The sequence below is a fragment of the Salvelinus namaycush genome, chromosome 18 (assembly GCF_016432855.1).
Source record: "Salvelinus namaycush isolate Seneca chromosome 18, SaNama_1.0, whole genome shotgun sequence".
NCBI classification, from domain to species: domain Eukaryota; kingdom Metazoa; phylum Chordata; class Actinopteri; order Salmoniformes; family Salmonidae; genus Salvelinus; species Salvelinus namaycush.
This window is the reverse complement of record NC_052324.1, coordinates 11,839,441-11,850,319: the sequence shown is the minus strand read 5'-3', so window position 1 is coordinate 11,850,319 and position 10,879 is coordinate 11,839,441. Positions and strand designations below refer to the sequence as shown.

General features: G+C 43.4%; 1 protein-coding gene across 1 annotated transcript; it reads left to right on the top strand.

Annotated features, from left to right (window-relative positions):
* Window positions 1-8,838: 8,838 nt before the first annotated feature.
* On the top strand, window positions 8,839-9,774 carry LOC120062840 (forkhead box protein B2-like). Its single transcript, XM_039012912.1, has one exon. The coding sequence runs from the start codon at window positions 8,839-8,841 to the stop codon at window positions 9,772-9,774; it is 936 nt and encodes a 311-aa protein (XP_038868840.1).
* Window positions 9,775-10,879: the final 1,105 nt, after the last annotated feature.

The window sequence follows — 10,879 nt, the reverse complement described above, 5'->3', positions numbered from 1 at the left end:
CTAACCACGAGGCCACAGAGTTGGGCCTTATCGTCCAATTACTCTTTCTCTTTCAGTTGGCCCAATTTATCCCAATCTCCATGGTGGATCCCATGCTCCCATGTGTATTTCCTGCTTTCTGTTATGACATCATCTCTGTCTTATCCTTCTATGTTATCCTAGTAGGATCCCATGATCTCATCACACAAAAGGGAACTGTGTATTCAATGGATGGACCAGCAACAAAAAAAACAACAACATTGCACACACTCTACCTACAACACACACAACTACCTACAACAATAGGCATACTGACACTATTAGGCTGTAATGCATGGCTCTGGACATATACAGAAAACGACAGACTTCACGGGGGTTTGTCTATTCAAGGAGCTTTAGACACAACATGACTTTATGGAGAATGACCAAACAAAATCAAGCAACTTTAGACCTCACCCGCATGTTTATTGTAGCTACAGGCCTACACTCATTTATACTGTTGTGATGTAGCCTAAGCCTACCTAAAACGAACAGTTAATATCCTTTCGCCTACCTGTCAAGTAAGTGAGTAGTCATCATGAGGTGTTTACAACAACTTTTTACTGGAAACTACTTCCCTGAGCTCTGCCGAGACAGCGGGCCTTAAATGCAAATAGTCTGCTTGATGACAGATTAGGCGTAAATAAAATGCAAATAGTGCGCTTGATGACAGATGAGGCGTTATCTGCAGCATAGGTGCGTACGGGCTGGTGCGTGCCTCTGATGAACTTGCTATTTCCATGCATTCCCTGATCAAAATGTAATTTTAAAAAATGTGTGGGAGGAGAAGCTTATGGTTTGGACCGCTCGTTTTTATTCATCATTCAGGCCTGGCGCCGTAGCCTACTCAAGGCGCTGCTTGTGGGGCAAAGAAACGAGAGAATGTACAGTTCAGCAACAGGAATAGAGCCTGTAGCATGTCGTCATCATCCCAATCAGTAAAACCCTTATTAACCCCGGGCTGTTTAGGCTAAAACTCACCAGCATGGTCTTGGCCCGCCGCAAATAATCTTCCATGTTGGACTTTGTCGTTGCGGGGACGCTGCAGTCTCCATATACAAGTTTACAACGCTGGTTGTCTTTGCGCTGTTGCGCCGCCGAATCCCCCGCTGCGCTCACTGCAGCACTGGCTCAACTAGCGGTCCTCCCTCTCCAGGCTGGCCAGATATGGAGTGGGTGTGACGGGAAGCTATCCAGCGGGGGCGCGCTCGCTGAATTCAACGTGCACCCAGCGTTTGGGAATCCCCGCCAATGGCAAAAATGTATCCGGGTAGATTAAAGCCGTTTATAACAGGAATGCAAACATGGATAGAGCGCCCAGCCGCTTCAGAAATGCAGAATTCTGCAGCGCCGAGGATACGGTTTGACGTGTTTGTAGTAGCCTACTGGTGAGACTGTCCGACCACGGAGGCCAAAGACTGTGTGTGTGTGTGTGTGTGTTTATGCGCGTGAGTGTTTCGTGCGTGTGGTCGCGTGCGCGTCCCGTTGGCGCACAAATTGATAATATGCACTGCATGACAAATAAAAACCCAGAGACGTTGTTTTTAAGAACCGTCAATAAAATGTTGAACGCTCATACAATTGCCTTGGCATACATTTATGCTTTTTTTTTTTTACTGTGATTGAACAGTAATCAACCCCAATTGAATTAAAACGCAATGAAAACATGTTATAGGATAACATAAAAAAAACACACCTTCGGGAAGATCTCTCTCTCTCTCTCTTTTTCACACACAGACTTGGAGCAATTTGTGATTGACCGCATGCAAAAGGCGTTTGGCGTTACACACTGTAGTCCCCGTGTCACATAGGCCTACCCAACCATTTCAAAATACCAGTAGGCCATATGTAAAAGTGGTGCAACACACACCTCAGCAGCCTGCCTCTCACCCCTCTTCAAGCTCACTCCTGTCCTCTATAAACAGGCCATGACTGTAACTGACTGGCTATTACTACGTAATAATTCATTTTTGTTCGTCAACAAAATGCAATTCTATAATTGTTATTATAAACTGGGAAGTTCGAGACCAGAATGCTGATTGTTTGACAGCTGTGGTATATCAGACATATACCACAGGTATGACAAAACGTTCATTTTTACTGCTCAAATTACGTGTGTAACCAGTTTATAATAGCAGTAAGGCACATATATGGCCAATACACCATGTCTAAGGGCTGTGTCCAGGCACTCTGCGTTGCGTCATGCGTAAGATCAGCCGTTAGCCCTGGTTTATTGGCCATACACCATACCCCTCCGGTCTTATAATATAGTCAACATTGTTGTTCCTTGTTTGAAACCAAAATTAACAATTTTCTGAAGTCTACTTTGTTGAAACCACACAGAAGTTGTGGAGGGACATCCGATGTATGAGCAACAAATAGCTTACCAGCGATATGAGATTTCAGCATGGACAGCGGCGAAACATTGGTCTCGTCCCGACTCCAGAGAACTGACCTTCAGCACCACACTGACAGTGGACAGCGGCCGTTAGGTAGGCGGGTCTATCAATAGCCTAAATCTCACTGGCCACTAAGGAAAACCCAATTTAATGGAAGAGGGCTGCACAATAATCCTGAACGGGAAAGCTCCCAGTGTGGTTGTTCAGCCATATTTCAAACGTTCAACTTTTACAATTGTACATAATAGGGGATATATAACTGAAATAGACTTCTTCAGTGATTCGGACTCTAACCAGGCTAGTCAACTCCACAACTCGAATATTCTTGCAAATAAACTGGTCTTGCATGGCCAGGGCAGGTGCATAACCCATGGTGTGGGCACGTGCAGAACATTATAGCTGAGAGGCGGGGAGGGGGGGTAGAGAGAAGGAAATGATGGAGAGAGCTGACCACTGCCGCCCAGTGTCCATTGCCCGATAGAGCATCAACGGTCTTGCCCGCTCACCAGCCACTGCGCTACAACTGTCCCCCGTACCAAATGATCTTCACCTTGTAATTTCTCTGAAAAACTGTCTCCGAGGTGAATGTGTAATTCACTCACTGTTCACAACTGACAGACCAATTTTTATATTTTTCCAATAATTGGTCTTTTGACCGATCACGTCAGATCATTTAATGTCAGCTATTTCTCAGAGCTGATCTGATTGGTCAAAAGACCAATTCTTGAAAAAAAATATAGGCCGGTCTTAATAACTAGCCTACTTAAATTACTAAATGAGGACCAGATTTATGTCGTGATGGCACCAACCAAAAAGCCACTTTTCTGTCATGAGGAATATTATATAGGTTCACCAGAACTTGACTGAGTTTCCAATAACTTTTAACGACAACAAGGAGACGCCATCACCACCACCCCACCCGCTGTTTTATGGGGAAATAGAGCAATCATGGAGCATTATGCGTCACCACTAAATAATTTCCCATTACTCCAACGGTAGGGCCTAAACCTTACCACTCCCAAACCGGCTAATTTTTCCCTTGAAACAATAGGGTTAATTGATTTAAATGTTTCGCTCTGCTGCTATGCGCCCTGATGACTTCACGAGGGGTCTTTAAAGATTATTATCATAATTTCCATTATCCACATCTCTTTTCAAATGGGAGACAGAGGAATAACATCCTGCCCTAAGCTGAACAAATAATTATTAGACTCTCGAAACAAACAGACGACCCCTTTCCCCGCACCCCCACCCCATGTGTGGGCCCCCTCCCTGCGCCTTTATCCCCCTACCTCCTTCTTCAGCGGTGTGCCGCCTTAATTTATGCAAAATTAATTGATATATATTTTATAATTGATGTGCTGTAAAAATTAATGAGTAATTTATGTAATTAGTCAATTAAGGATAATTCCAGCATATGTTCAGTATGCCCAGAAGGTGTGCTTTACAAGTAGTTATTTGTCCAGGAGTTGGATGCTGCGAACACTACCTAATTAATTTTGTTATGCATATCAGCGCGATGTCTAGGCCTACTTAACGGCCCCCTATGTGAAAACAGATTTAATATTTATCTTTCCCGCGCGTTTAAAGAGGATGTATCCACCCGCATTAGCCTCTGTGGGCCTCGAAGGGCACCAACTAAATTTTAGGCGCTGAAAAACAATGGATTTTTCATGAAGCCTATAGGCCTAAATTACTTTTAAAAAGTGCTTTATTTTAAAGGTGCTTATATGAGGACTCATAGGCTCTGTATAAAATATACTCTTATATGGCGCTGGTGACTCTGTAGTGCTTGAAGGTGGCAGACGTAATGGAAGAGATCTGTTGGCAAATTAATTGACATGTTTTGCAGGGCCAGCCCTGGGCATAAGCTACATAGGCATTTGCCTAGGGCCTAGGGCTTTTTATTTTAACATTTTTTACTCAGTCGGGGTCTTAACTTACTGTTGAATGCTAGAATACACAAAGTGCCATTTCGAAATTTGGTTGTGCATTCAGTAAAACATTTTAAAGTGGTAAATTAGTCTAGGAGGGGGGGGTTCTACTAAGCTAGTGCTGGCTGCTGAGGGGAGGACGGCTCATAATAATGTCTGGAACGGCGCAAACGGATTGGCACCATTCCACTGATTCTGCTCCAGCCATTACCATGAGCCCGTCCTGCCCACTTAAGGTGCCACCAACCTCCTGTGAAGCTAACATATGGAATTGTTTTGAGATGGTCATACCAAGGATCATTTAGCGATTTGATTTTGAATATTAGGACCCCTTTAGATATCCTAAAAATACAGTACCAGTCAAAAGTTTGGACACACCTACTCATTCAAGGGTTTTTCTTTATTTTTACTTTTTTCTACATTGTAGAATAATAGTGAAGACATCAAAACTATGAAATAACACATATGGAATCAGATTCTTCAAAGTAGCCACCCTTTGCCTTGATGACAGATTTGCACACTCTTGGCATTCTCTCAACCAGCTTCATGAGGTAGTCCCCTGGAATGCATTTCAATTAACAGGTGTGCCTTGTTAAAAGTACATTTGTGGAATTTATTTTCTTCTTACTGCGTTTGAGCCAATCAGTTGTGTTGTGACAAGGTAGGGATGGTATACAGAAGGTGGCCCTATTTGGTGAAAGACCAAGTCCATATTATGTCAGGAACAGCTCAAATAAGCAAAGAGAAACAACAGTCCATCATTACTTTAAGACATGAAGGTCAGTCAATACGGAACATTTCAAGAACTTTGAAAGTTTCTTCAAGTGCAGTCGCAAAAACCATCAAGTGCTATGATGAAACTGTCTCTCATGAGGACCGCCACAGGAGAGGAAGACCCAGAGTTACCTCTGCTGCAGAGGATAAGTTCATTAGAGTTAACTGCACCTCAGAAATTGCAGCCCAAATAAATGCTTCACAGAGTTCAAGTAACAGACATTTCAACAAAAACTGTTCAGAGAATACTACGTGAATCAGGCCAGGCAAATTGCTGCAAAGAAACCACTACTAAAGGACACCAATAAGAAGACACTTGCTTGGGCCAACAAACACGAGCAATGGACATTAGACCGGCGGAAATCTGTCCTTTGGTCTGAGGAGTCCAAATTTGAGATATTTGGTTCCAACCGCCGTGTCTTTGTGAGACGCAGAGTAGGTGAACGGATGATCTTCGCAAGTGTGATTCCCACGTGAAGCATGGAGGAGAAGGTGTGAAGGTGTGGTGGTGCTTTGCTGGTGACACTGTCTGTGATTTATTTACAATTCAAGGCACTCTTAACCAGCATGGCTACCACAGCATTTTGCAGCACTATCATTTGTTCTTCAAAAGAACAATGACCCAACACACCTCCAGGCTGTGTAAGGGCTATTTGTCCAAGAAGGAGAGGGCTGCATCAGATGACATGGCCTCCACAATCACCCGACCTTAACCCAATTGAGATGGTTTGGGATGAGTTGGACCACAGAGTGAAGGAAAAGCAGCCAACGAGTACTCAGCATATGTGGGAACTCCTTCAAGACTGTTGGAAAAGCATTCCTCATGAAGCTGGTTGAGAGCATGCCAAGTTTTGACTGGTAATGCATATACACATTTTGGGGGGGATGAAACATTGAGTTTGGCTATTAGCCCATTAAAACGCATTGAAAAACAACAGATTCATACATGGAAAAACAGATAGTTAAAAAATGTAACAAAAGGAAGTTTGTTTTAAAGTGTCAGCGATATAAGAAAGATCAGGAAATTATTTGTATATCATTTTTTACCCATATTTAACAACAAAAAAATCGACACTAAACTACTTCCATATATACTTCCATAAATGTTTTTAACTGGTACTGCCTACCTTCAGACGAGTCATGTGAGGCTTGTGGGCGTCCTAGAGCAAAAAAACAAGTGTTCGTGAGAGTTTAACCTTTCCATATTAGTATCTAGCCCAAACTGTTTGGACACTACAAACAGAAGTTGGCAGATCGGCGGTGCAGACTTCAGACTAGTCCCGTGACTCTTGTGGGGGTCATAGAGCAAAACGGAGAGCACCATCGTGAGAGTCTCATCTTTTTGGTCGTTAGTTTTGTAGGCCAAACCGTTCGGATGCTACAGAAGTTTTCTTGAGAAGTCCGATTTTCAGGATGTCTCATAGTCTGACAAACACCGCTGTAGCTCGGTCTCCTTCCACCTCAGATGAGGCTAGACCTCCATTGGTGGATTGAAACGCAGCCCATGCAAAAAAAACAACAACATATCTCTAGTTTAAACAGACAGGGGATTTTGTATTATGCTAATTAGATTTATGCGGGGAATTGGACATACACTCTATGTTAACATGACACAAGGCTGTAAAACTGCACATTTTTCTCTCCGCCCCATGCCAAAACAAGTAGAATTTTATGAAATGAGTTATTCAATTTGAAACAATTCTCTCCGCCCCATTGCAAAATGTGTCGTATTGCAGAAATCTTGCTTTAAAACTGCTACATTTTCTCTATCCCCATGAAAATGTTTCTAGAATTGCAGAAACTTGACTTTAAACCAAATCTTGCCCAGGGCCCCCAAAAGGCTAGAGCTGGCCCTGCCGTTTTGAATATTCATATATAAAATAGCAAGCTCATGCTTAATTACATTGTTGGACCTCTCTCCAAGGAAGGTAAATCACGGAAGGCTTAATTATTGTAATGTATTCGGGTCCCGCTGGGGCGCACGAGAAGACGGGCGCCGTTGAGGGCCGAGCCGTGACACCTGGCCGTGCAAAATCAGGAGCAGCTTTTGTTATTTCGTTTATCGGAACTCAGAGGAGGGAGCAAGTTTGTTTACATCCTTGTAGTATACGCGGGAGGGTGTTTAAACAGACAGACAGCAGGTTGGCTGCAAGGAGTCCCCTCACCGCAATTAATCTCCAACAACATGAGTGTGTGTGTGTGTGTGTGTGTGTGTGTGTGTGTGTGTGCGCGCGTGCGTGCGTGTTGGCAGGTTGGTTGGTTGCAACGAGTCCCCTCTCCGCAATTAATCAACGTGCGTTTGTGTGTGTGTGTGTGTGTGTGTTCATAGCCTACATGATTGATTGTTATCTTAAACTGCAGTTTCAACAATTTGAAAAAGAATGGAATGAAAATAGATCTTTCTAGATTTACACTCATAGGCTTACCATTGCCATATGTGATATCCTTCTGAACAGTGTGCATAAAGTTAAATTGCATAATGTGTATTTTCAAGCATCAAAATTACTGGTTAATAGCTTAGACTAGGTTCGAATCGGTCATATTTCGTCACATAAACAAATAATACACTAAGATAGAAAACGAAGATAAACGTAGCTATAACGAATTTGAGATTTTTCCAAAGAAATTGCTTCTTACAATGGCATCACACAAAAAGCTATTGTAGAGTTTAAGAAATGAAAAGCAACGTTAAGAATTCAGAGATCTTTAGCTCTATCCAAGAAGGCATTAAAAAGCTCCAGTGTTTCAATTTGAACTTATTAACATAAAACACAGACACGCGGCAAATTTTCATGGACGATTTACGAGAAGAAAATCTGACTTAAATTAACAAAATTGGTGAAAGATAAATTACATTCAAACATATTCGAATAAAGGTGAAAAAACTGTAAGAACATTTTGTTCTGTTTTAATTATCCCTTTATAGTTATCATATTCTTCCCTAAACATTAGTATTGTAATGAAACAGGCAGGGAGCAGGGGTCGTTACAGTATTATTAGACTAGGCTACTATTATGGGGTTTTATATGCCCCATCACTAATATTTACTGTTATGTCCACCCTTTATCCTCTTGGAGCGCGCGAGGGTCCTGATTGGCACGGGCTAAGGGCACGCGGATGAGTTCAGATTTCCCCTTCCCCTCCTCTTTATTCCTCACCATCCATCCCTCCCCTTTCCCCCAACGTGTCTTTGAGTGCTTGTATGCCAGCCTTACAAAAACGGCGCGGGGTGGCCAGAAGAGCGCACTAGGAGCGCTCGGCCCCACACGAGGAGCATCACCAAACCCTCGCCCTTTTGCTGTCGCAGAGACTGGTCTCGTATCTCCTGTGTAGCGGGAAAAGAAACAGCAAGAGACGGACTCTTTCATGTGTTGTCATTTTACGCACGAGATGAACTTCTGAATTTGTGTGCGCCGGTGGAGGAATGAGAAACCTTTTGGGGCTTTTTGTGAGCCACATCTTTGAGGAATTCATCTGGAGAAAGCATGACCGAAATGTGTGTCTGTGTTTGCCTGTCTGACTCACACATGATTTTAGACCACTAAAATACGAACACACAATGCCAGGAAATAAATGATTTTGGAGTCTCCAAACTTTGGAAAATCGTGCGTAAAGTCACTGATACTGACCAAAGCCTTGCAACAATATTCAGGCGCCCTCATCAGAAAATAGACAGCAGAGCTAAATCATAAATAGGCTTAGTAACCACAAGCATGCCTCGTCCGGGGAAGAACTCGTACAGTGACCAGAAGCCGCCTTACTCCTATATCTCTCTGACAGCCATGGCCATCCAGAACTCAACGGAGAAGATGCTCCCACTGAGCGACATCTATAAGTTCATTATGGACCGCTTCCCTTACTACCGGGAGAACACACAGCGGTGGCAGAACTCTCTGCGACACAACCTGTCATTCAATGATTGCTTCATCAAAATCCCCCGGCGGCCCGATCAGCCGGGGAAGGGCAGCTTTTGGGCCCTGCACCCAGACTGTGGGGACATGTTCGAAAACGGCAGCTTTCTACGCAGGCGGAAGCGCTTTAAACTGCTGCGCGCTGAGCACATGGCCTGCAAGAGCTCCCCGATGATGCACTACTTCCACCACCAGGGCAAGCTGAGTGGAGGGCATCATGAGCATCCAGGCCCCGCGGCGGCAGTGGGCAGGCTCCCCCACTTTCAGAGCTACGGCAGCATCAACTGCGGACAGTCCGGCGGCTTCAAGCACCCGTTTGCCATTGAGAACATCATAGGTCGGGACTACAAGGGCGTGATGACGAGCGGGCTGCCCATCACTTCGGTAATGCACCACCTGGGCTACCCTGTGCCCGCGCAGCTCAGCAGTGTGGTCAACTCAATGTGGCCGCACGTCGGCATGCTGTCAGATTCCATGAGCGCCATACCCGTCTCCTCAGAGTATGCGCCCTTTGGCGTGTCCATGAAGGGTCTCTACCATCACGCCAGTGGACAGACGCTACCCGCTGTTCCTGTGCCCATCAAACCCACCCCGTCTATGGGTCCGATGCCCGGTCTTTCGGGCCTTCCGTCCGGCCCATCGCAGCTCTGCTCCTCTTCATCCATGCTGGAGAAGAATGGTTCCGACCCTTTGGAGGGCAAGGGCAACGCGATACACCCGGCTCTTCTGCTGTCTTAACCGGGTAAAACATCAACAACTCGATTCTGTATCTACGAGGGAACGAGAGCAGTATCTAAAATGTTAATCATGTATAGTTGCCTAGATGTTGAGCAGGTATGAAGAGCTGTAAAGGAATTCAGACTGTATCTTTATAGTGATGAGTTGTAAGCTACCACGTATTTCAGCATAATTTCTTCTTAAATCCATTATTAGCACATTTTGTGAAGGTATTTATGACATTACATGTGGCACTAAAATACAATGAGGAATTGACCCAAAGAGAGTTTTAATTTAATAATAATAATTTAGTCAATCAAAATAAAGAAGAAAATCAAAACTTGCTGCCTCAGTTTTTAAATGTATGAGCGGATAATATAAATGATTTCAAAGTTTTTGTTCATTAGATTTAATTGAAAAATGAAACGTGTTGTCTAATAATAGCACACATGTTTATTATGGGCTGTTCTTATTAGCACGCTAAATGAATATAACATGTAAGATAAATGTTATGACTGTAAAATAACATGATTTATCTTAAGAGATTTATAAAGAACTTTAAACGAAATTCATCATCTGTCTGAGTTATTTTGTCATTTTTTTTGTGTGGATTGTTTCGTTTGAATTATCGAGACGTTTTTTCTGACGTCGTTTGTTTGCTGGTTTTCCTCAATTGTGTGACACCTCGTGTGAAAGGCATGAGAGCAAGTCACACTATCTTGCGCTTGTTATACACGATATTTCAGGTGTCAATTTATGTGGTCAAATTGAAGATTAGAGAATCATTCACGCACTTGAACATGTTGTAGTACAAATATGGTCTCATTGCCTAATGTAGGCCAATGTTTGCTTTAAGGGGTATCATGATATTCACAGAGCTCGTCACCAAGCTAAAGAGTAGATGCATTTATGCCTTTATGATTATTATGATTGTTATTATGTTTGAATCATATTAACATAATCACGCGCATAAACGAGCGCAGTAAAGCATCAAACTCTGGGAGAAAAACGGCCTGACGCGCGGGGCACCTGTTGCGCGTTATCCAATTGAGACAGTTTATTAACCAGGGATTTCACCGTTTTTGTATACAATCAAGCAGAAAACAAGCGTCCCACACATTGAACT

Bases quoted from the DNA above. Each gene is read 5' to 3' on its own strand.
- LOC120062840 (XM_039012912.1), top strand. From the start codon at position 8,839: ATGCCTCGTCCGGGGAAGAACTCGTACAGTGACCAGAAGCCGCCTTAC.